This window comes from Dermacentor variabilis, chromosome 8, assembly GCF_050947875.1.
Source record: "Dermacentor variabilis isolate Ectoservices chromosome 8, ASM5094787v1, whole genome shotgun sequence".
In the NCBI taxonomy this organism is placed as follows: domain Eukaryota; kingdom Metazoa; phylum Arthropoda; class Arachnida; order Ixodida; family Ixodidae; genus Dermacentor; species Dermacentor variabilis.
The window spans coordinates 107,904,763-107,927,937 of record NC_134575.1 but is presented as its reverse complement, the minus strand read 5'-3'; the positions used below and the strand labels follow the sequence as shown (position 1 = coordinate 107,927,937).

At 45.8% G+C, this 23,175-nt stretch overlaps 1 protein-coding gene across 1 annotated transcript in view; it reads right to left on the bottom strand.

Moving 5' to 3' along the window:
- Positions 1 to 4,752: 4,752 nt before the first annotated feature.
- BNIP3 (BCL2 interacting protein 3) overlaps positions 4,753 to 23,175 on the bottom strand; it is a 106,967-nt gene continuing 88,544 nt past the window's right edge. The window contains exons 5-6 of the mRNA XM_075702731.1: positions 21,065 to 21,217; positions 4,753 to 10,053 (exon numbers count right to left, since the gene is read on the bottom strand). Of these exons, the coding sequence (XP_075558846.1) occupies positions 10,011 to 10,053; positions 21,065 to 21,217 (196 nt within the window). The 3' untranslated portion in view covers positions 4,753 to 10,010. The remainder of the gene's footprint in view (positions 10,054 to 21,064; positions 21,218 to 23,175) is intronic.

Sequence of the window (23,175 nt, the reverse complement as noted above, 5' to 3'; positions counted from 1 at the left end):
TACGCGAAAGTAACGAACGGCAGCGAAACGTCCCAGTCGCGATGATCATCGGAGACATACATGGACAGCATGTCAGTGAGGGTGCGGTTAAGGCGTTCGGTTAGACCGTTCGTTTGTCAAGCGTAAGCAGTAGCAAGTTTATGTTTAGTGGCGCACGAGTGCAGAATGTCATTGACAACTTTAGAAAGAAAGTAGCGGCCTCGGTCAGTGAGGAGCTGTCGAGGGGCGCTGTGGTGAAGGATGACGTTTTCTAGGAGGAAGTCCACGACATCGGTTGCACAGCTTGTCGGAAGAGCCCCTGCGGTTACATATAGGGCATCGTAGTCTGTTGCTACAGCAATCCACTTGTTTCCCGATGCAGACGTAGGAAAAGGGCCTAAAATATCGACAGCTACACGGAAGAATGGTTCTCATGGTCGGCTTTTTGCGTCGTTGAGAAAGATCCCACGCAGCGACATAACGGCAGACGTCAAGGTATAGACCACTCCAAAAGAAGCGCCGACGAACGCGGTCATAAGTCCGTGACACACCAAGGTGACCTGCAGTTGGTACATCATGAAGCTGGGCGAGAACAGTCTGACGCAGATCCTCAGGCACAATGAAGAGTCGGGCAGGGCCGTCCGGTCACATGTTAGAGCGGTACAATCATCTTGAAGTTCAAACATGCGAAGGGATGGATCGGGCGTCGTTGAAGTGAGCCGTTGAATAAGGTGCTGCAAGGAGGCATCCTGACGTTGTTCGGCTCCAATGTCGCGAAAAGCAGCCAGAGAGAGAACGGTGACAGGTATGCCGGCCGCAGAAACGTCAGGAGGGTGGACAGGATGGCGCGACAAGCAGTCCGCATCTTGATGTAATCGGCCGGTCTTGTATACAACTGAATAGTTGTATTCTTGAAGGCGCAGAGCCCAGCGGCCAAGGCGCCCTGAAGGATCTTTGAGGGACGAAAGCCAACACAGAGCGCAGTGATCAATGATGACTGTGAATTGACGGCCGTACAAAAAGGGCCTCAATTTACACACTGCCCAAACGAGAGCCAGACACTCGCGTTCGGTGATAGAATAATTGCTCTCCGCAGAGGAAAGGAGGCGGCTGACGTAGGCAATAACACGTTCTAGCCCTTGTTGTTTCTGTGCCAAGATAGCTCCAATATTGTGGCCACGGGCATCGGTACGGTCTTCTGTTGGAGCTGACGCATCAAAGTGAGCGAGAATGGGCGGGGACGTAAGCAGCCGAATAAGCTCGGTGAAAGCACCAGCTTGCTTAGGGCCCTAAATGAATGCAGCGTCTTTCTTGAGGAGCTGATTAAGCGGGCGCGCAACGTTCGCAAAATTTCGGACAAACCGACGGAAGTAGGAGCAAAGGCCCAAGAAGCTGCGAACATCCTTGGCACATGTTGGCACGAGAAAGTCTTTGACGGCCCGTATTTTATCGTGATCAAGGCGTACACCAGAAGAATACACGAGATGCCCAAGCACAGAAATTTCATGACGACCGAAGTGGCACTTGGACGAATTTAGTTGTAGCCTCGGCTGACGGAAAACAGATAGGATCGTCGACAGGTGTTCGAGGTGTGTCGGAGAAAAAACGATCACGTCGTCCAGTGGTTTACGGTAGGAACCCGACGACGACGCTTGACGTCATGCTGCCGCACGTAACTGACGAAGAGAGTGTTGACGTCGCTAGCTATCTCCAGCGCGCCGAAGAAGCCCGACAGCTCGCCCGCCTGCTCGCCCGCCTGTGAATCAAGAGCCAGCAGAGGGCCGACAGCCGACACTACAACCTCCGACGACGCTTCGTCGAGTACCAACCTGGCGACTGTGTTTGGGTCTGGACCCCGATACGCCGACGAGGACTCAGTGAGAAACTACTCCGACGCTATTTCGGACCCTACAAAGTCATCCGACCTATTGGCGCTCTGGACTATGAGGTCGTGCCAGACGGCATTTCGCATTCACAGCGGCGCCGCGCACGATCTGAAGTGGTCCACGTGGTGCGCCTTAAACCCTTTTACGGACGCTGACAAATTCGCCATTTTTGTTCTTTTCTTTGCTACGAGTGCTTTTGTTTATTACCTTCGTTTGTTTGCAGCATCGGGTCGATGCTTTTTAAGAGGGGGGTATTGACACGTGTACTTATCTTTATCGGGCGACCACGTTTCGCCGCTTAACAAATGTAATCGCACAGCGAGGGACGCGCCTGCATGTATCCGACGTTTCTGGAAAGTTATCGATGCTTCTACCCGGCTGTCTGTTGTCGCCGAACCTTGTGTTATCTGATTCCATCGCGTAACGCGAATGGTGTAGAACTTTGTGGAAGGCACGCGGGTCCGAACGATTAGTCTGGAACATTCGACGACTGCTCTATAAAAGCCGACGCGCTTGACCCGCTGATCAGATTTCCGACGATCGCCGACCGTGTTCGCCGCTATCGTTGTGCTATAAGTGTAGCCTGTTTTGTGGGCACAGGTTCGCCCAATAAAAGCTAGTTTTGTATTCCACCGTACTGCTTCTTTCTTCACCGTCACTACCACGTGACAATATCTTTCAGTATTTTTACATACGGCTCGCCTACACCCCGATTCCGCAATACCTCCATGACTGCTGAGGTTTCGACTGAATCAAACGCTTTCTCGTAATCAATGAAAGCTATATATAAGGGTTGGTTATATCCCGCACATTTTTCTATCACCTGATTGATAGTGTGAATATGGTCTATTGTTGAGTAGTAGCCTTTACGGAATCCTGCCTGGTCCTTTGGTTGACGGAAGTCTAAGATGTTCCTGGTTCTATTTGCAATTGCCTTAGTAAATACTTTGTAGGCAACGGACAGTAAACTGATCGGTCTATAATTTTTCAAGTCTTTGGCGTCCCCTTTCTTATGGATTAGGATTATGTTAGCGTTCTTCCAAGATTCCGGTACGCTCGAGGTCACGAGGCATTGCGTATACAGGGTGGCCAGTTTCTCTAGAACAATGTGACCAGCATCCTTCAACAAATCTGCTGTTACCCGATCCTCCCCAGCTGCCTTCCCCCTTTGCATAGCTCCTAAGGCTTTCTTTACTTCTTCTGGCGTTACCTGTGGGATTTCGAATTCCTCTAGGCTATTCTCTCTTCCACTATCGTCGTGGGTGCCACTGGTACTGTATAAATCTCTATAGAACTCCTCAGCCACTTGAGCTATCTCATCCATATTAGTAACGATATTGCCGGCTTTGTCTCTTAACGCACACATCTGATTCTTGCCAATTCCTAGTTTCTTCACTGCTTTTAGGCTTCCTCCGTTCCTGAGAGCATGTTCAACTCTATCCATATTATACTTGCTTATGTCAGCTGTCTTACGCTTGTTGATTAACTTCGAAAGTTCTGCCAGTTCTATTCTAGCTGTAGGGTTAGAGGCTTTCATACATTAGCGTTTCTTGATCAGATCTTTCTTTATCAGGTTTTCGTAATAGAAAGGAATAAATACTATCTGTGAAAGTCACTGTCTGTCCATTTTAGGTAAACATAGCTGGCATTTGGAATCTGTGTTCCATGGGTGCAAGTTGTATTTCCATCGGTAGATGTCAATACTGCGTCATCTTTGCAGCAGAGATTCTAGAGAAGGCAAATGCTTACACCAATTGTGCAATTTATCCGATTACAAATAAAAAATGAACCTCCCGCAGACATCCTTAATAGTCCACGGTTCGTCGTAGGGATGTCTGATGGGCGTTTAGCAATGACAACATAATTCTTGCGTCCTTGGAACGTCCGCGTATCCATTCTAGACATTCGTGGGACACCCTTCGGACTGGCACGTAGTATGCACCTCCTAGTCCAGCAAATGTCCGCCGTACGTCCTTAGGCGAGCTGCGGATGTGCTACTGATGACCAAGATATCCAGAAGCAGTAGTCCAGCGGACGCCCAGAGGAGTCCAGCAGCCACCATGCAGCTCATGAAGCACTTTGTTTCCATACAGATGACGCGCACTACCATGGCACCTATCGTAGCCATCGTCGCCGCACAGCCCCTTTAGCGCTGCACTATGCTTTTCTTCTCGCGCTTTCGTTCCACCGACGAACAAGAGCGTCGCGTCATCACGGCGATATTGTGCCACCAGCGTAAGCTGCGACAACACCCAAGGGAGCATCACATCGAGCCTTACTCGTAGCTGCTCGTCATCGGCCCTTGCAGGAGCAGCAATGATCGTAACAAACGCTGGTATCGTAGACTGACCTCAGCAGCTGACGGCGCGGACGAGCCTGGCCCCAATGTTACTAGTAAGGTTGCCTGGCCCCACCTTAGAAAAGCAGACGAGGTCGGCCATGCAGCTGCAGATGCCGTGGCCGCCAGCAATATGGTGCATGCGCAGGCAGTCTACCCTCCGCTTTCCGCTTCATGCTTTCACTATGTAGTACACCGTAAATTCACTGTAGCGACACTCCCTACTGTAGCCTCCTCCTTCTCCGCTTTCTTCCTCGCGCGCTCTTATTTCATTTCCCGCTGCGCCCCGCATTCGCTTTCATCTTGCTCTGTGCTTGTTCGCTCAGTTGTGAGGTTTAACAACACCGAGGCACGCCGACGCTCAACGCAGGTACGGGCGCTTAAGAGCTGCGCTTTAAACTTATAAGGTCCCAAACTTGCCAAGGCGATATTTCGAAGGCGATTCCGTCAATGCTGCCATTGTAGTTTTATTTGTCCATTGTATAACACCATGCCCAACACAGCTACTTAGAGGTCTGCATCATTTTATCAGTCCAAAGCAGAAGAAAGTAAACGGTCATCTGTTTATTTCAACCAACACATACAAAGGGCTGCACCATTTCGCCACATACATTCTCTACATATTGAGAATGTGAAGAGAAAACGTCAAACAAATACCACCCTCTGCAAGTTACACCGAGTGCACCCTCTATACACAAACTAACTGATGGGCCACATGTTGGGCATAAGTGTTGGAGCACTGTCAGAAAGAGAACGAAAATAAAGCGCACTGCCAGCGCGCCATATGTACCGAAGACAAAATGTAATATACAAAAAGTGCAAACTCTGCCAAGTGCAGCTCACAAGACAAACGATAAAACCAAGTGCACCCAAGCACAAAAAACAAACACAACAACACTTGTTCAAAGTTATGTACACACCACCTAGGTTACGACAGCTGTTGCACAGTCAAGTCAAAGAGCTGAAGTCAAGGTGCCAGCGAAAAGTGATCAATCCAAGTTTTGGACAAGTTGCTTATAAAGGATGACTGATTTAGCTACAATTACCACCAACTTTTTTTGACATCTTACTAAACTAAATGCCTGCAGTGTCCGTAGACCATGTTCAGCCATTCAATGGCACTGGAGTCAATGAGTCACTGAAACAAAAATACCTACAGGTTCAATACCTACAGCTTGACTCTTAACCGTGCAATAGCTGGTTACTCACTCATGACAGTCCTAAACTATTCACATTGAAGCTCATCACCAATCCTTCAATATCATGAGCGTCTGCACTTACCGAGTCATTACATGTTAGGGGACCCTGAGCTGGTGGCACAGCAAGAGCCATTTAGCTTCAATAAGCACCTGCCAATTGGGGTGCAATGGCTACATGCATGCATGCAACCAACACAGCAGGAGAAAATGAACTACACTCTTCTGATGCAACATCCCAATTTATGTGCAAAAAAAACTTAATGAAAATCCCAAGCCAACCCCTCAAACATTGTTCCCTTTTCACATCACCAAAAGAACATGAGCACCAGGCTCTCTACGATGTCCCCAACATCCTAAAATATTACAAATCTACAGGGTTCAAAGCATCAAAAAATTTACAAAATGGTTATGAAATATAGCGTTTCACTTTTCATCTAATCCCGTATGCCTGCAGGTCGACCAAGAGTACAGAAACGCACCTTGTTCACCATCAAGTGTTTTTTAAAAAAAACTGTACTAGATGCGAGAGCAACAAGTTCCTCGCTACAAAACAAAGGCTACCAAGAAAATCCAAGAACCCAGCACTAGTACACCGTCAAAATAGTGGTGCAGAGTATTGTGAAAATGTGACAAATTTAGCTCACATTCTGCACAAAAGGAGACTGCAAGCTCAGATCCCTACATTTCTACCCAATATGACTAATTTGAGTGAAAATAGCAGCAAAATAATTATCTCCCTCTTTTTAATGTTGGATATGGAGTGTGAATATTCATCACCAGACATGAAGGACCCTTGTGAATGTGCAAGAACACGCACCCTGCCTCAATTCAGGCGAATCTATGAAGTTGTTCCAGCATAGGTAATGCACATCGAGCCATTCGGCGAGCACCCTGCAATGTGTTGTGAACTTGAAAGTTCAAAACTGAAAGACATAATACACATTGGCTTTCTGACCTCTCCTCATGCTACATGCGGATAAAATCACCTTGGCAGATGGAAGGTTTTCTTTCTTTAATACAAAAACACCTATAAACCTTTAATCCTACAAAGGACTTTAAAGAAGGCCTATAAACCCAAAAGACAATAGGAATAATATTGTTTAAGAGACGTCTCCCAGCCAATACAAGGAAACCTCGGCATAACAAACATGCATATTACAAATCATCTGATATAACAAACTTTTCTTTTGCAAGTACCATTGTACATATTATTTTAAGGAGGGGATGTAAATACAAAAGTACATTTTCATGCAGGATGCAAACTACTTAAAACCACGCTAGATGAAAAACCAGTTAGACCTAACCACAGCAACAAAGAATAAGATTTTGCAGCCTGGCATGATAAATGTGTACATAAACGACAAATTTCTTATACTAGTTGCAGAACATGCCACCACTGGCGTACATTCTGTTATGGTCGTAACAGCCCAGCTATGAGCAACGCTCTCTACTTATAGTAACACGTGATGAAATTATACATTGCAACGACTGAAAATACACTACTTGTCCATTCTTTTTCCAGCGACTTAAGGAAACATCACTGCCAACCCCATAGAATAGCACAGCACAAAAACTCGAGTATGTAACAAGACATATGGCACAGGAAGTCTGTGAGCCGTTTATTTCGAGTATGTAAATGTACGATAAAGCAAAGCACACTTTACACAGGCCCGCAGGAGGAATGGTAGACAGCATCGGTTGTTTATGCGGCCTTTCAGCACTGAACGAACAGTGAGGGTTTCACATTGGGAAAGATGTGAAGCGAGATCAGCCTTTTGAATCTTGCTAAGCATTTGAAAATTTGCTTTCTGTCACGCAATTCAGCGCAGTGCACACCGAAGCAAAATATCAGAGCCATGGAAATCTTGCCAAATTCAAGCTATGCTAAAAGTTGCCGGGCGAGGTCGCAGATGTGTTTTACATGGCACACATGAAAGCGTGTGCCACAGAAAAATGCCGACTGCAGTGGGTCAACATCTTTGGAAGCAGGCCAAATACTCATGTCGCTATGCGATTCTTTTGTTCCCCCCCCTCCCCAAATAAAAGTTCAATGCCGCCAAAATCGAACAAGACATGGTACCACTGGGCCAACAACACCACCTGCAGTGAAGCTGCCTTTTAAGTCTCACTTTTAATCTTATTCCAGGGCACATACAGCAAATCTGAAGCATCTAGAAGTGAGCACAGTGAAGTCCAGGGGTCATATCCTTGGACGACGACTTTCGACGATATCACTTTCACATGGCGTAGTATGTATGTGTTGTACGATTTGATAGATTTTGCTTAACCAGCCAATCAATGTACACTGAAAGTAATGTATTCGAAAGTGACTCTTCAAGAATACGTTCACGCAAGAGCTACATAAGTGGCCAGTAAAAAGTGCAAATTCTAACAGTAAATGACTTGTGCAGTTTCGCTAAGCTGTTCATTTGTTTCTCTCAAACTGCATTTCCTCCAATGACAGGTTAAAGTTTCGACAACCGGAGGTAAACACAGCAACTGTTTCCCGAATGCCTCCCGCTCCCGGTGCCACTCGCAGTCATCGAAAACCCAAGTTTGCATACTTCAGGATAGATATATACAGGCACCCAGAAGCTTATGCCGCCAAAGTCAACCCACAACCACGAACACCAGGGCAGAGAACATCGACTAAGGTTTCTGAAAATACACACTGGTACAGTTTGCTTTCATGTGGGAATGTACTTCTTTTTAATCGCAAGTAACAGTGCAAGGGTGTTGAGGTGGCATGAAGCAGGACAGGCACTGCAGACAGACAGAATCTGGTGCATTTTCTGGTGTATAGACCACATGATATATATAAGAAGCTGAATATCTTGCGTGACATAAGCAATTTACATAGGTTATGGCAGGTGGTCAAAGCCAAAGAAGTGCCAGTGTTGATATCAAAATTATTATGACCTATTAACTTCGGGACACCGGAAAGAAAGAAAAAAAGATAAGACCGACAGCACTGGCAAATTTTTACCATGTTAAAATGATGGAGTGAAGTTCCAGCACTACTTTTCCGGCCCACAAGCAATGTATTCAGTTTATATAGGCAACTACCTACATGCAAGTGAATATCACTTGCAATAAGATAAGCCGCTTGCTTTCACTGCATAAATTTGCCCGCGGACAAGGAATCGCATATAAATTAACAAATGCACAAACTAATGTGTGAACATTTGAGAAAATAAAGAAAAACTATATTCAGCAAGAAGTCGTCCCTGCAAAAGCAAGTATGAGAAACCAAGGGGAAAATTTTGTGCGAGAATTTACTGCTGTAGGCGACACGCGCCAGCTGCGGGCTACACAGCAGAAGAATACGGCATAGAAAAACAACCGTTGCAGTTCTGTTGGACAAGACATACCGTAAAGTCATCCCAGATACCGAATAAAGCACAAAATAGCAACAGGAGTGCTTGGACCATGCATAAGTAAAGCTTATGAATTGAAAGAATGTTACAGCACTTAATGAATACACAGTGCTACCAAAGTACAATCCACTTGCAATGATAGCATGCAGTTTATCACTTGTATTAGGCCAGTCATGCTAACGTTGTTAAAACACAGGCACAAGCTTAAAAAATGGCATTCCGATGATTGACCTATGATTTCATAAGAAAGGCATTCTAGAAATGCACAAAGTAATCTACATTTCCCAAAGCCTGCCGATTTGTACAGTAAGTTGAGTGTTTTGCAGCAAAGGTCCATATTAAATACCAGGCTGCAAAGCTTTTTTCTTTAACAGTGGAAGAGCTTTCGAAAAGATGGGTCCACGCTGAATAGCTTGAAAGACAAAGAGTATGGGACAAGGAAGCGGAACACCTAATCACGCTGCATAATGTGTGCATACAATACCGCTCGCAGCCTCTTACTGGCGACAACTTGGAAGCATGACACAGCACAACTTGTGGGCATGACGTGTTCATTCTGTGCCGAGTACATTGACAATGCAAGCGGTGTGTTGCCTCAAGAGCACAAGATCAAACTCAATCCGGTTCAAACACATGACATATGCACATAATTTGGTGTGGCAGGAACATACCACAGTGAATGTCATTAAATGCTATACCAGTCACGTAGCCATGCCTTGCCTACTCACAGAATTTGCTCACCTCTTGCAGGACAGTGCTTAGGTATTGCACGGCCGGCATCGAGTAGACGAGCGGCGTTGTGCACACATTTTGCACGGATATGCAGCAGGTGACTGAATTTGCAAATCTCCAAAAGCACAACCATTTTTCTTTATTTTTTCTCTTCTTTTCCTTTTTTCTAAAAAGATGTACACCACTGTCAAAACTAATTGCACTCAATATGGATGAGCGATTATCTCACTACGTAAGACACAGGAAGTTACATTAGACTGCCGTATCTGCAGACCGGATCATTCTGGATACGCATCGTGTGGAAAGGGCAAGACTGCCATTTTCTGGGGGGTTCATCTGGCAACCACTCTGGTGAGCCAGTCCACAGCGAGTCGACAAATGGTCAGGCGCTGGGCGATCGAGGAAAAGAGAAGCAGCGTTGATCGACGACAGGCGCAGAGCCTTCAAACCATGTCGCAGCATCTGTGCCCGCGTCGTCGGAGACACCATGACGGTGAGATTACTCAACGTTGGCCACCCTCATACGCCGGCCAATGCACACCCTGCAAAATGACAAAAGTTAAAAATTACTCCCCAGTCGTTGGCTATATGTCCCGTTTGATACTTAGCAGGCAACACTGGGGAAATGCGCAAATGGTGCATTCATAGAAGTCTTCACTCTCCACATTTCGCAAAGCAGTTTTTGATTTCCAACACTTCCTACCAAATAGCTGCTCCATATACAGTGGACTTGCATTATTTCACTCTGGTTAATTCAGTTTTTCAGCAAATTCAATTCTGACTGGTGCCAGCTGGTGCCCACACATTTCTATGGGCCCGAACTTTTGTTATTTCACTCCTGAAGGTCAATCATGACCCCAGTGCATGCTGACTCCAATAGTGGCCATGCCTGTCTTGGCAGCGCCTAGGGTACAGTGAATTCATCTAATTCACATCATCTCCCATCAAAAACACCGACTGTTGGCTTGCAGCAAAAAGATTTCAAAGCAAAAATAACAGCTCACAATGAATTATTACAGTATTTACGCAAGTCTAGTGCACACCTTTTTTTTTGCAGAAAAATTCGATCTAATACGAAACCAAAAAAAGCATTTACAATGTTTGCAACAGCCTATCGTAAGTGCCAGCTTAGCCAGTACCATCATCATTGCCATTACAAGATAACGAAAATGGATGGCGGCAGAATGAGTTCTCAAATAGCGTGACGACAATGCACCGATTTCAGCATTACAAAAGCTCATTCAAACAATAAGTTATTACACATGTTCAGCTAGCGACAAGTTGCACCACATATTCTTTAATGCTCTGAAGAATTGCATACGTCACTGAATGCTGAATTGATAACACCATTTTGAAGTGAAGTGAAGTGAAGTGAGGTGAAGTGACGTTTATTCTTCTTTTCAAGGAAAAGAGGGGACCGGGACAAAAGGCGGTAAGGCCTGACGAGGCCCCGGCACCCATACAGTTGGCAATACCAATATAAATGCAAAAAAGAAAAATGTACATAGAAGGCGCGACAAATATGTCAAAACAAAGCTACAATGTGCGCAGTGAAACTTAATTCGGCAAAAAAAAAAAAAAAAAACATGTGCAAGGTAATATGCAAGCATACATAGTTATACACGTACAAATGCAATGCGTACATGGCTGCTGAATTAAGACGTGAAAACATGCAAATGCAGCAAACTATTGTTGCTTGTCTGCAAGAAATATAGAAAGAAACGTATTTATGAAGAAACGGTAGATACATTTTCTTACATTGGAATTTCGCCTTCAATCAAACGTCGTTTCATGTTTTTCTTGAACACATTTTTAGATAAAAAGAAATCATCTCTAAAGGGAAATTTGTTGAGGGCGTTGGGTACTTGAAAACTTAACTTTTGTTTACCATAATTCATGCGTGTACGCGGTACACGTAGTTTTACCTCACGAAGGTTGTATTTTATAGTACTGTCAGCAATAGAGTACAAACTGTTTCTATGAATGTATTGCAACAGCCGTAGATAATACACTTGTTCAGCTTTTAATATGCTATGTTCAACAAACAAGGGTTGTGTACGTAATTTATGTGGAGCGCCGCAATAGCCCTCAATAGCACGCAAGGCTCTTTTTTGCAGCAGTAGTAGTTTATGGTAATTTGAAGACGTAGTCGTACCCCATACAAGATTACAGTAGGACAGTTTTGAGAAAAACAGTGCGTTATACATGGACACCTTTAACCCAAATTAACGCATTTAAGTTGCCTTTTTTCCCTCTAATGGTCACACACTGGAACGCAATGCCCACAATCTATGCTTCATGGCAGTGGTTCATTTGACAATATTATCATAATGTGAAGTGTTGCTTCTTTTACAGCTACCTTTTTTTTTCCAAGAGCTCTAATAATTTGTTTGGAGAATTTATTGTCAACATTACCCAGATGCTCATTGTTGTGTCGCAATGTATATTTCTTCAACATTGTTTATGGTTTGTGATTCCCTACTGTTTTTGCTGTTTTAGACCAGTGCTTGTTGCATGATTTCTTTGATGTCCCTCTGGCAAGGCCCCACACTTTGGAGCCTGCAGTACCACCAAAAATAAATTACAGCATTTATTTGCATATAGGTCTACCTTTTATTTCGAAAATATTACCCAAAAATGAACCATCAACTTATATTCATGACCAAAGAATCTTGGCCCATACTTGTAAACAAAGCTGGCAAAAGCATGGAGCTAACAGAATTCCTCCATCACATCTGCCATAAGGCCAGTCTGGAGATTGTTCAGACTGACCTTGGGGAACGTTGCATCTCCAACGCAATTGATGGCACCAAGGCAGACATCATATATGGTGCCAAAAGTGGGTGCAAAGCATCCAATGAAAACAACTTTTCTGGTAGTTCCAACGACATTTGGTAGCCGAGCTTATGGTAAAAAATTTATGGGGCACTTAGTTGTCCCTACATGGATGAATGTGAAAGCATTACAACCACCAGGCAACGCCTATGCTCTTTCAGTTGTTGAATGACTAGTTATTGGGACATCTAGTTCTTGGTTCGACTCCCACCAAAGGTTGCGGGTTCAGCTCCCACCAAAGGTCGTGGGTTGGAGTGCCTCAATTAACACTATCATTATTAACTCTGACTTAATCAACTTTGCCTTCATTAACATGTGAGTTCGACTCCCACCAATTGTTGCGGGTTCGACTCCCACTAAAACTTGTGGGTCCGAGTGCCTCAATTAACTCTATCATTATTAACTGTGCCTTAATCAACTTTACCTTCATTAACACCAAAGTTTGTGAGTTCAACTCCCACCAGAGGTTGATGGTTCGTAGCGTTTTTAGACTATCGTGTCGTCACACCAATGCCAAAAACACAAATTATTTTTTTTATTTCTCAGTGAGTTCAATAAAGTTTATACTACTCTCGGAGAGTTCAATATTGAGGAGCCAAGCTATATTCGAGTAAATATGGTAAATAAATAGATCACGAAACATCAAAATAAACATCACGAACTATGGACCATGGAGAATGACCTGTTGTTGTTCTTCATAAACAGCGATAAACTATCTGCGAGTGGTGATGGTGGGCATTAGGTAAATAAATTTCTATTCTGGGAAGGTAGAGTCAGCTGGTTTTGTCTTTCTTTTATTGCCAGATTCAGAAGCACACTATGTTTCTTTTTGCTAAAAAATTGTGTGTGTGCATGATTTATACTTTGTTCATGCAACTCATGCATGTCCATTGTCTTGATTTTATAAATAATTGTTTAAAAAAATATGCTTGTTTCACATACTCTCCAATGATTTTTTTTCTTGATGTGCAAATTGTTTGGGACCCTTTTAATTTTGTTAGGTACAGGAAATGTCTAAAATGCATCGTGCTGCTCAAGGAAGTCTCCAGGTTTCTACCAAGTTGACATATTAAATTTCCCCTAAGTTTTCCAGGTTTTCCCTGAGCGACAGAAACTTTATTTTATGTCAAGACAGGCTGGACACCACGTTGCCCGATGCTGTCACTCTCAAGTAAGCATTTTAAAAAATAAAGACAACTTAATCCAGTTTGAATAGTAAGAAGTAGTGTTTATCTTATTCAATATAGAAAACTGAACAGAGGGGATGGTAAAATGCACAGCAAATAAAATATATTTGAAAAAGCAAAATGACAAAGCCCATTGTAAATCAAGTCGAACATTTTCAAATCTAAATAAAATGAGCAAATATTTTTGAAAACGAGCTATTTCTATCAAGTGATAGAAAGATCATTGGTATTAGGCCCGAACTTTGTCACAAGTGAGATTATCTCAGCAGCTGGAAAGTCAACCTCAACTGTGCTCACATACGCTCAGCCCACGCACAATGCCTCAATTTTGTGTTTCACTGCTTTAAACAGTTTATTTTCGTTTGGATAAGGGTCACCTGCATCTTTGCGTCAGCCAACACTTTGCTTTTTGAGCTCAAGCTCCTTCAAAGAAGAGGTGGCACAGTTCCTTTCCCAATCATTCCTCAATGCGACAGTCATTTTTGTTCCTGTCCTCGTTCCGACGCGTGTTCGCCCCACGGACCATTTGAAGCATCCTCCTGGCCAGTTGTACAGTCAACGTCCGATTTTTCGGACTCCCTAGGGACCACAAAAATGTCCGAAAAATCAAACCGGGCAGTCCAAAAAAATTTATGCATGTCTTTTACTGCCCTTAAGGGCTCAAATCGTCACAGGCACATTCAAAAGAGTTCTGAAAGCCTGCCAGTACACTTATTAGGCATATCGGTAGTCGCACTGTGACAAGAGACGGCGGGTACATGCGTGTATAATTATGGAATACGTACTGTACCCCGCGACAATTGCCCCTTCCCACACTTGTTAAGCTTCGCCGCAATACTTCACGTACGCTTCACCGTGTACCATCCCTGTCATGAGGCGAAGCTGTCATTCGGGAACCGGCCTTATGCAATGCGCCATGCTTTCTAAGCTTCGAGGCCAACCGTGAGGAGTACAGAGGCGGAGTCGGTGCTATTACTGACAGCGGCGAATTCTTTCAATGATAAACACGGCACCGAACGGCAAGAACCCTAATAGCGAATATCGAAGCAGCTAAGCCTCGCGTTGCCGTGGCGGTGGCTACGGCTACAGGCGGATCTGCGTGCGAGAGTGTTGGTTCAAGGCGGCGAGATGATCAAAATGGCGGCGGTGGTGGTTTTGATTAATGCCGTGTCGGACCTGCAGTCATGCCAAAAAGTCCGAAAAATTGGACGGCAAAGAGTTGTTGCGTCCAAATTTTCAGGCGTTCTTATACATTTACTGTATGGAGTACATGGTGGTGCCGCGAAGCCGTCTTATTATCGGGTATGTACCAAAAATCGTGTGTCCAGAAAATCGGTCGTGGACTGTACACTGGTAACTCCTCCAGCCGACGACACTGCGTCGAAGACGATTCATTATGATTCCTGTTACTCGAGCCAGCATTCGCACAACTTTCATTCTCTTTCAATAAAATTACAGCTAATTTTCCCAGATATAAACATAAATTCCCTGGGTTTTCCCTGAGTATTTCTAGACTATGCAAAATCCTTGAGAATTCCCGGTTTTTCCGGTCAGTAGACGCTCTGTCTGTAATAAACTTCAAACTTGTTTATTTTGACCCGCTGGATAATTCGACCAATTTCGTCGGTTTTGTCACAGTCGAATGAACACAAGTTCACTGTATTACAACTACAACTTGTGTATGTAACGTGACGTCACATTACATATTTGTTCTTTACCTCTGTGCTTCCAGTATCCAACAAATTACATTTAGTCCCGCCTTCTTGACCATCCATTACTTTCTATTGTGTCTTCTATATTGGCAGCTGTCAGGTGGAGCCAGGCAGAGTGGCACCCACAAGTACTACATGTGCATAGTATGTCTATGAATAATATGCCCGTGTACATAGTACATAATCCGCTCATGTGTAGTACAACTGTACTATGCATGGTATGGTCACATAAAATTTAATGTCAGCACAGTGGGATCACTGCCCTCCGCCAGATGGCACCATATTGCACCGACTATCAGTGCTCCTGGTTTCTTGCTCCATGCCAAGCTGTCATGCTTTCCGTACTTTGGAGCACTTCAACCAAAACTTTGTTGTTAAATGTGGTAGTCGACACAGGAAATTTCTAATTTTTGCCCATGTATTGCTCTTTCATTAATAAGAACAGCTTTGTGAAGCACACACACAAATTCCTAACAAGAAACAAGATCCACCAGTGCTAGGAACAAAAGCAACTTGGCCCATGTCCAAATATTTTGACGGCAGCTTGCACAGGATCCCACAGGTCTTCATCCTAGTCAAATGGTCGAAAAGCGTTTGTGAGCCACTTGAGAATTCAAACACACAACAAACTGAAAAGGAAACTTCCATGATGGTAGCTGTGGAGGTGCTCACTCTGGAGGATGCAACACAACCGAAACGCACGACCATCACTCAAGACTGGAAACATCTAAGATTAGGCCAGTTGGTTGTGCGTAGTTCAAAACCTACCTACGAGACTTTGGACGAGGGCGTAAACCAAAGAGCACACAAGGACATTTGCAATAGGTATTCCCTGTTGAATGTCAGCTCTTGCCCTTGTCTTTTCTTCACCTTGTATCCTCGTCAAAACTTGCGCCTTGTACAAAATGTACAATTACAAGAGGTGCAAAGTCTGGCCCACATTTTGTAACATTTTACTTCATTTTCCATTCCTTTTTTCTTCATGCAGCTAGTCAAGTGGGTGTGGAGACTCGCGGTAGCGTTTAGGCAAGGTACCCTTTGTGCCATACAGATGAGTGCATTGGGAGTAAGAGCGAAAGAAAAAGTTTTCATTATATATTGAAAGAAGTAGTCAGATTCTAGTCAGAGCTCACACATGTCTGCAGACGTCAGGATGGCCATGTCTGCAGATGATGGGACACCTCAGCACTCCCTCTCTGCACCAAAGGTACGCTTTAAAACGTTCTTCCCTTGTTCCCTAGACAAGGGCATTCAACATGTTGCACAGTTGACAGAACTTTTGTCTCTGATGTCCAACCTTTGAAGCAACGACGAGGCAATCTTGAAATAGATTTCGTTCGTGCTCCTTCCACAAAACAGTTCATGCTCGTTACCGCCTCTATGGAGGGTGGCGGACACGGTCACTTATAAGTAAGCCGCTGGTTTGCCCGTCACAGTCTACGTCGGGCACTGCTGTTGAGATCTCGGCGGCACCACTGCCTCGGGGAAAACACAAAGAATGCAGACTGTCGATTTGGGGTGCCCGTTTGCCCGTCGCAGTTTGCGTCAGGCAATGCTGTTACGATCTCGGCGGCACCGCTGCCTCGGGGAAAGCACAAAGAATGCAGACTGTCGATTTGGGGTGCCCGTTTGCCCGTCGCAGTTTGCGTCGGGCAGTGCTGTTGACATCTCGGTGGCGCCGCTGCCTCGGAGGAAGTCAACAAAGAATGCACACTGTCGATTTGGGGTGCCCGTTTGCCCATCACAGTCTGCGTCAGGCAATGCTGTTATGATTTCGGCGGCACCGCTGCCTCGGGGAAAGCACAAAGAATGCAGACTGTCGATTTGGAGAGCCTGTTTGCCCGTCACAGTTTGCGTCTGGCAGTGCTGTTGACATCTCGGCGGCACCACTGCCTTGGGGAAAGCACAAAGAATGCAGACTGTCGATTTGGAGTGCCCGTTTGCCCGTCACAGTTTGCGTCGGGCAGTGCTGTTGACATCTCGGCGGCACCGCAACCTCGGAAGAAGCACCCAAAGAATGCAGACTGTCGATTTGGGGTGCCCGTTTGCCCGTCACAGTTTGCGTCTGGCAGTGCTGTTGACATCTCGGCGGCACCACTGCCTCGGGGAAAGCACAAAGAATGCAGACTGTCGATTTGGAGTGCCCGTTTGCCCGTCACAGTTTGCGTCGGGCAGTGCTGTTGCCATCTCGGCGGCACCACTGCCTCGGGGAAAGCACAAGGAATGCAGACTGTCGATTTGGGGTGCCCCTTTGCCCGTCACAGTTTGCGTCGGGCAGTGCTGTTGACATCTCGGTGGCACCGCTACCTCGGAGGAAGCACCAAAAGAAAGCACACTGTTGATTTGGGTTTCAACATGGCCAATACTAGTGATAAGAATGGCACAGCGATGTGCGAGTTATATCCAAGACAATGGTGAGGATAAAGGAAGGCAAAATGTAATGGAAGATTGGCAAGCAGGAGACAAGCCTGTGTCAAAATGTTGGCTCCAGCAATGTTCCTTGTTTTACCACTTCTTATCACCATGCATGTTAAGCCACCCAAGCAACCTAGAATGAGTGGGCCAGTACACTGGGAGAAGAACTTTTGACATACGTAACGTTTGCATTGAGGAGTCCTTAGCTACACAAGTCTCCTTTAGTGTAAGAGAAAGACTGGTGTCGGCTGTCACAGTGCTGTTTCTATCGGTGCTGCGATGTCATGGTACAAATATGAGCAACAACAGGCTTCTTTGGAGGCACAGTGTCTTGGCAATTAAGTACTCATTGTGAAAGTAGAATGGTAGGACTCTGTCACTGCAGCTAACAGGTGAACATGCAGAAAGCAGATAAAAAGGACTAATCTTTAATGATTCGCAGTGTTATAAGCATAAATGATGGAATGGAGCACATCATTCCAGTCCTCATGGTCAGAAGATGCATTGCGGGGATGCGTGACTCTCACGCGTCCCCAGACATCTTGTTTTCCCGCATAGCTCCCATCTGCAGTGTGGCTTCGCCGCATGGCCTGGGGCCCGCGGCGGTCGGTGTGGTTGAAGCGCAGTGCGAGAGATGGCACGAGTATTGCGCTGCTAACACCGCCTACCGGCGGGGTTACTTGGGTGCGAAAAGGAGAAAGCTCTTCCTCTTGGGTTGCGGGTCGGCGAGCGCCACGGACGTCCCACGAGTGCGCCAATCCATGCTTCTGCGAGACCGTCTCGCAGCCTCCTCCGAACGCGTCACCGTTCACGTGACCATACGCGCGAACGACCAGGCGTTGGGATCCAGCATGGGCGAACATATTCGCTCGTTATCCGGTCGGAGTGAGTCGGACTTCTAGATTTGTCGCGCGCCCATCGGCATGTTTTGTGGATAGCAACTCAGCTAGCAGGCATTGATCTATGAAAGGTGCAATAAATGCCCTTGTGATTGTTTGCACTACTGTGTTGTCGTTCCTTTGTCCCAAGAGCACGGGTGAGAATCCCACATCTGGCGCCCAACGTGGACCTCTTGGTGCATCGGACGATAGTTTTAACAGTTTTGCTTCGTTCGAGGCCTTTATTTGAACCGAAGCATAGGGCTAGCATGGATTTTGATAGCTAGTGTTGACGGCGTGCTTTCTTGAGCAAGGCGACGGTGGCTGTAGTGTGTTTGAACTTGTCAGCATGCTAAGCCTTTTCGCAAGTGGTATTTTTTTTTTTCTTTTTGTGACATTCGTCGGTACGAGACCCATGTGGTCTGCATCCAGGGAGAGCAAGACATAGCACCCGTGGAGCATTGGCAAGCCTCAAGCGAGTGAGTACGGAAGCCTCGTGGGTGGTCCGAATTTCTCATGTAAATAGCTTCTTCTATCTCTTTAACTCTGATGAAGTCGCGGCTCTGGGTGCCGGGTGGCCGCAGGCCACGAGTGCCACTACGGGCTGACTGGTATTGCGGCCTGGTACTGGGTGCTCCGACACCGTCTGGGTTGGTTGGCGCCATCAACTTGGATGCTGCGTGTATTGAGCGGGGTAGGACCGCCTAAGAGAGCTGACGTCTCCTCGCGGTTGCCTGCTTTGTGCCAATTTCGGGTGTTGCTTTTTGGATGCCGATTGTCTGGGTAGCGACGCTTTAGGCCTAAGGCTTTACGAAGCTGCCTGTGGCACGTGGAGGGACACAACCTGGTGGACCGTGGCGTTACGTGTAGCAATTTGCTCCCCTCATTCTAGTTAGCCTTGCACGAATTGAAATTACTCATTCGACTCAAGGAAGCGAGCTTCATTCACGTGAACTTAGCATCTGAGTAGCCGCCCAATCTTTTGCTAGCCGAGTTGAACAGTGTACCACATGGGCGATGCGCATGCAGAATTTCTCTCCCTTGCACTACTTTAGTTTTTGTCCAGTGTGCTGAGTGTACGCAGCATGATTGGAGTCACCCCCGGTTTGCTGTCACCTGCACATCGTCTGCGCTGCTGCCCCGGACTACGATCGAGCCACCCCGGGCGATGGTGATGCTGTGGCCAGTTTGATGCAGTGACTTCGGCGGCGGCCTGTATCCAGCTCGCAAACCTCAGCAGCGGAGAAAAGAGCCAGCGGTCACCAACAGCTACTGCGGCTCTCGCCAGCAGGGCGCGAGCGATGCTTGCTCGTGCCGACTACTGCGTCGCTGTTTCCGGAGTCCTGGCCTGGAATCGTGCCATCGAGTCTGCAGAGCTGCTGCTGTGACCAGTGGACTAGCGGTGTCCCCAGGGGCGATGTCGGCTCGCATGTTATGGACAGCGTGTGGACATTTCCTCGGCGCGGCCACTGTTGTATGTACTACCTTGTTCGGGAAGCACGCGTTGATGTTAGACCGCGTGACATGTTTCGCCGGAATATGTAGTGATTTAAGGTTGGGTGGTTGTGGGGATGCGCAACTCTCACGCGTCCCCTGATATCTTGTTTTCCCGCATAACTCCCACCTCCTGCACTGCGGCTTCGCCGCATGGCCTGGGGCCCACGGCGGTCAGTGTGGTTGAAGCGCAGTGCAAGAGATGGCGCGAATGTTGCGCTGCTAGCGCCGCCTACCGGCGGGGTTCCTTGGGCGCGAAGAGGAGAAAGCTCTTCCACTTGGGTTGCGGGTCGGCGAGCGCCGCGGACATACCGCGAGTGCGCCGATCCATGCTTCTGCGAGACCGTCTCGCGTGGCCTCCTCCGAACACGCCACCGTTCGCGTGACCATACGTGTGAATGACTAGGCGTTGGGATCCAGCATGGGCGAAGATATTCGCTCATTATCCGGTCGCGGTGAGTCGTACTTCTAGATTCGTCGCGCGCCCATCGGCATGTTTTGTGGATAGCAACTTGGCTAGCAGGCATTGATCTATGAAAGGTGCAATAAATGCCCTTGTGATTGTTTGCACTACTGTGTTGTCATTCCTTTGTCCCAAGAGCACGGGTGAGACTCCCACAGCATACATGACCAGTATGTTAATTAGGGTTCTGTTTGTACATTCGATACGATCACTGGTCTGAGGATAAAAGGGTGTCAGTTGGTGGAACTGCAAACAGCAGAGATGAAGCAATTCTTCCACTGTGTCTGCGACGAAATGATGACCACAATTGCTAATGATAAAGACAATAGAGTCTGATGCAGACAATTCTGATTACTGTTTCACTGTCATTTCTTCCACATTCCCAGCTTTTATGACTTTTCGAATGTCTTGCATTTTTTGGAATACACATTGTTACATGCATGATCAAATGCCAAGCTGTTCCTGGTAATACATATGCACTTTATCTACATGTAAACACAGCGACATAGAAGTTAAATAGGAAATACAAGTGCATGCATGAAAGTATCAAACAGCAGCAATGCACCCACCCTATGCCAGCCCCCAGCAGTATTGAGAGGATGTTGCTGAGCAGCAGTAGGGGAAAGATGTCGGCCAGGCGGATGATGCGCGAACCACGCAAACTCAACACGGGGCGTTTCCGGATGCCACCCACACTTGGTGGGTGACGGAAGTTCCAATCCCTGCATAAAAAGAATGCATCCAAGCTTGAGCAGAGCATCCTCCAATGTAACCTGGAACTCGGACCACAGGAGCAATACATATATAGTGTGAATATATGGCAGTGCATGTAGTAAATGAATGGCAATACAATAGACTTCTGATCAGTTGACCCTGGTTAATTCGATTTTTCAATCGATTAGATTCCAACCAAAGGTCCTGGCAATCACCCATGCATTTCCATGGAACGGAACTTTCTTTATTTTAATTTTAAAATTGGCCCTTGCCGAACCATTCAAAAACTTGAGCTGTCAGCACGCACGCATCTGCCCTCCTGGTGACTTGAATAGTGACTCCTCTAGCAGCAGTATCTTTCTTGATGGAGCTAAGGGGACAGTAAGTGCGCTGAATACACGACTCTCCTGTAGAAAATGCCTATTTTCAAAGCATTAACCATAACCATAAGATTTTCAAAGCATTAACCATAGGTTACAATGTCTGATTAGAATATTTATCCTACTCTAAAGGATGCTTTCTTTTTCCCCAAGAAAATGGGGCCTTAAATTGCCTGCACGGTGGAATCGGATATCAAAATCGCCGTCATGACGTATGTGTGCCTTACCGCAAAATACGGATGTATTGCGGCAAAGCTGATTTTAGGAAACTAGCCACCATTGCGTAACAGGTGCCAAGACCCTTGCCTATTTTTCCTGCTAAAAAAATCGCATGTGCATTTTAGCTTAGGAGCTTTAATGTAATGTCTAAGGTATTTTTCGACTTTGGACACACAGAAAGTGCGCATGCACTTAATTAGGAGACACATTTGAACTGGGCTAATACTGCCAAATCAATTAGCTATATGTTTAGCTTCTTTCCTTTTTTGTACATTGTTAAATTCGACCCGACAGACGATTCGATCAGTTTTGTCAGTCCCGCTAGGGTCGAATAAACTGAGGGTGACTGTAGCAGCACAAAGCAGTCCAGGTATAACAGCGCAACTCCTGACTGCCCGTCATAACAACAGGCATTGTCCAGGTCTACTACATAATATTGTTACTGAACAACCTAACATAAGGACAATGAATGAAGTGCTATACTGTATCATAAATATGATCTTGGTTAAAAAACAATAGCTCATGTATAATAAATGTATGGCAATGAATTGTTCACGTAATGGAGTAATGATTGAATATATCTGGCATGCAGCAGACTTAACTTTCATTAAACACAATCACCGATGCACCTATCCCGAAGCCAAAAAGAAAAGCCTGCACAACATGTTTTCATGTGTGCTGCTAACTTAGGACTTAGGATCACTTAGGACTAAGAAACAAGTAATTGGGATTAGGGGTCTGGTAAGTTTCATCCAAGTTTTTCATCTAACTTTCTGACCTAGCTTCAAGGCTTAGTTGAAAAGATTGACAAGGCAAAGCATTACCAGAACCTGCAAAACACATTTAGTTACTTCCCAGAGTTCAAAAATACACCACCTTCTGCAGCTACATATTCATGATGCTAAGCTCTCAAGGCTTTCTAGACTACATATTACACAACCGGTTTTGTCATGTGTACAGGGCCTATGTCACTTTGCAGTGTGCACTGTGGGTTCTTTTTCTTTTTTTGGCAAAGGTGGGTTCTGTAATCCTATCCCACTCTATGAGAAAGGAGGAGTTCATAACACACCTCAATATAGCTTGCTGCCAAAGGTAGTTGGCATTTATTTATTGGGGACAAAATTTTGCAGTTTCATGACACGATGCAGGGGAAGGAAGGACAGAATGTTGTAGTGCTCCAAACGAGCATGGAGGAAGGAAAAAGACTGGAAGCGCCCATGACGTCGGGCAGCTAGGATCAGCAAGCACCAACTCCTATGATGCCCCCCTCCTTTCCTTCGGGCTCACCTGCGTGCTGTCAATTGAAAAATACGCTCTTTTTGGTTGCCAGACATTTCAAGCCACTGTTCAGTTAGTGGTATCTTTTT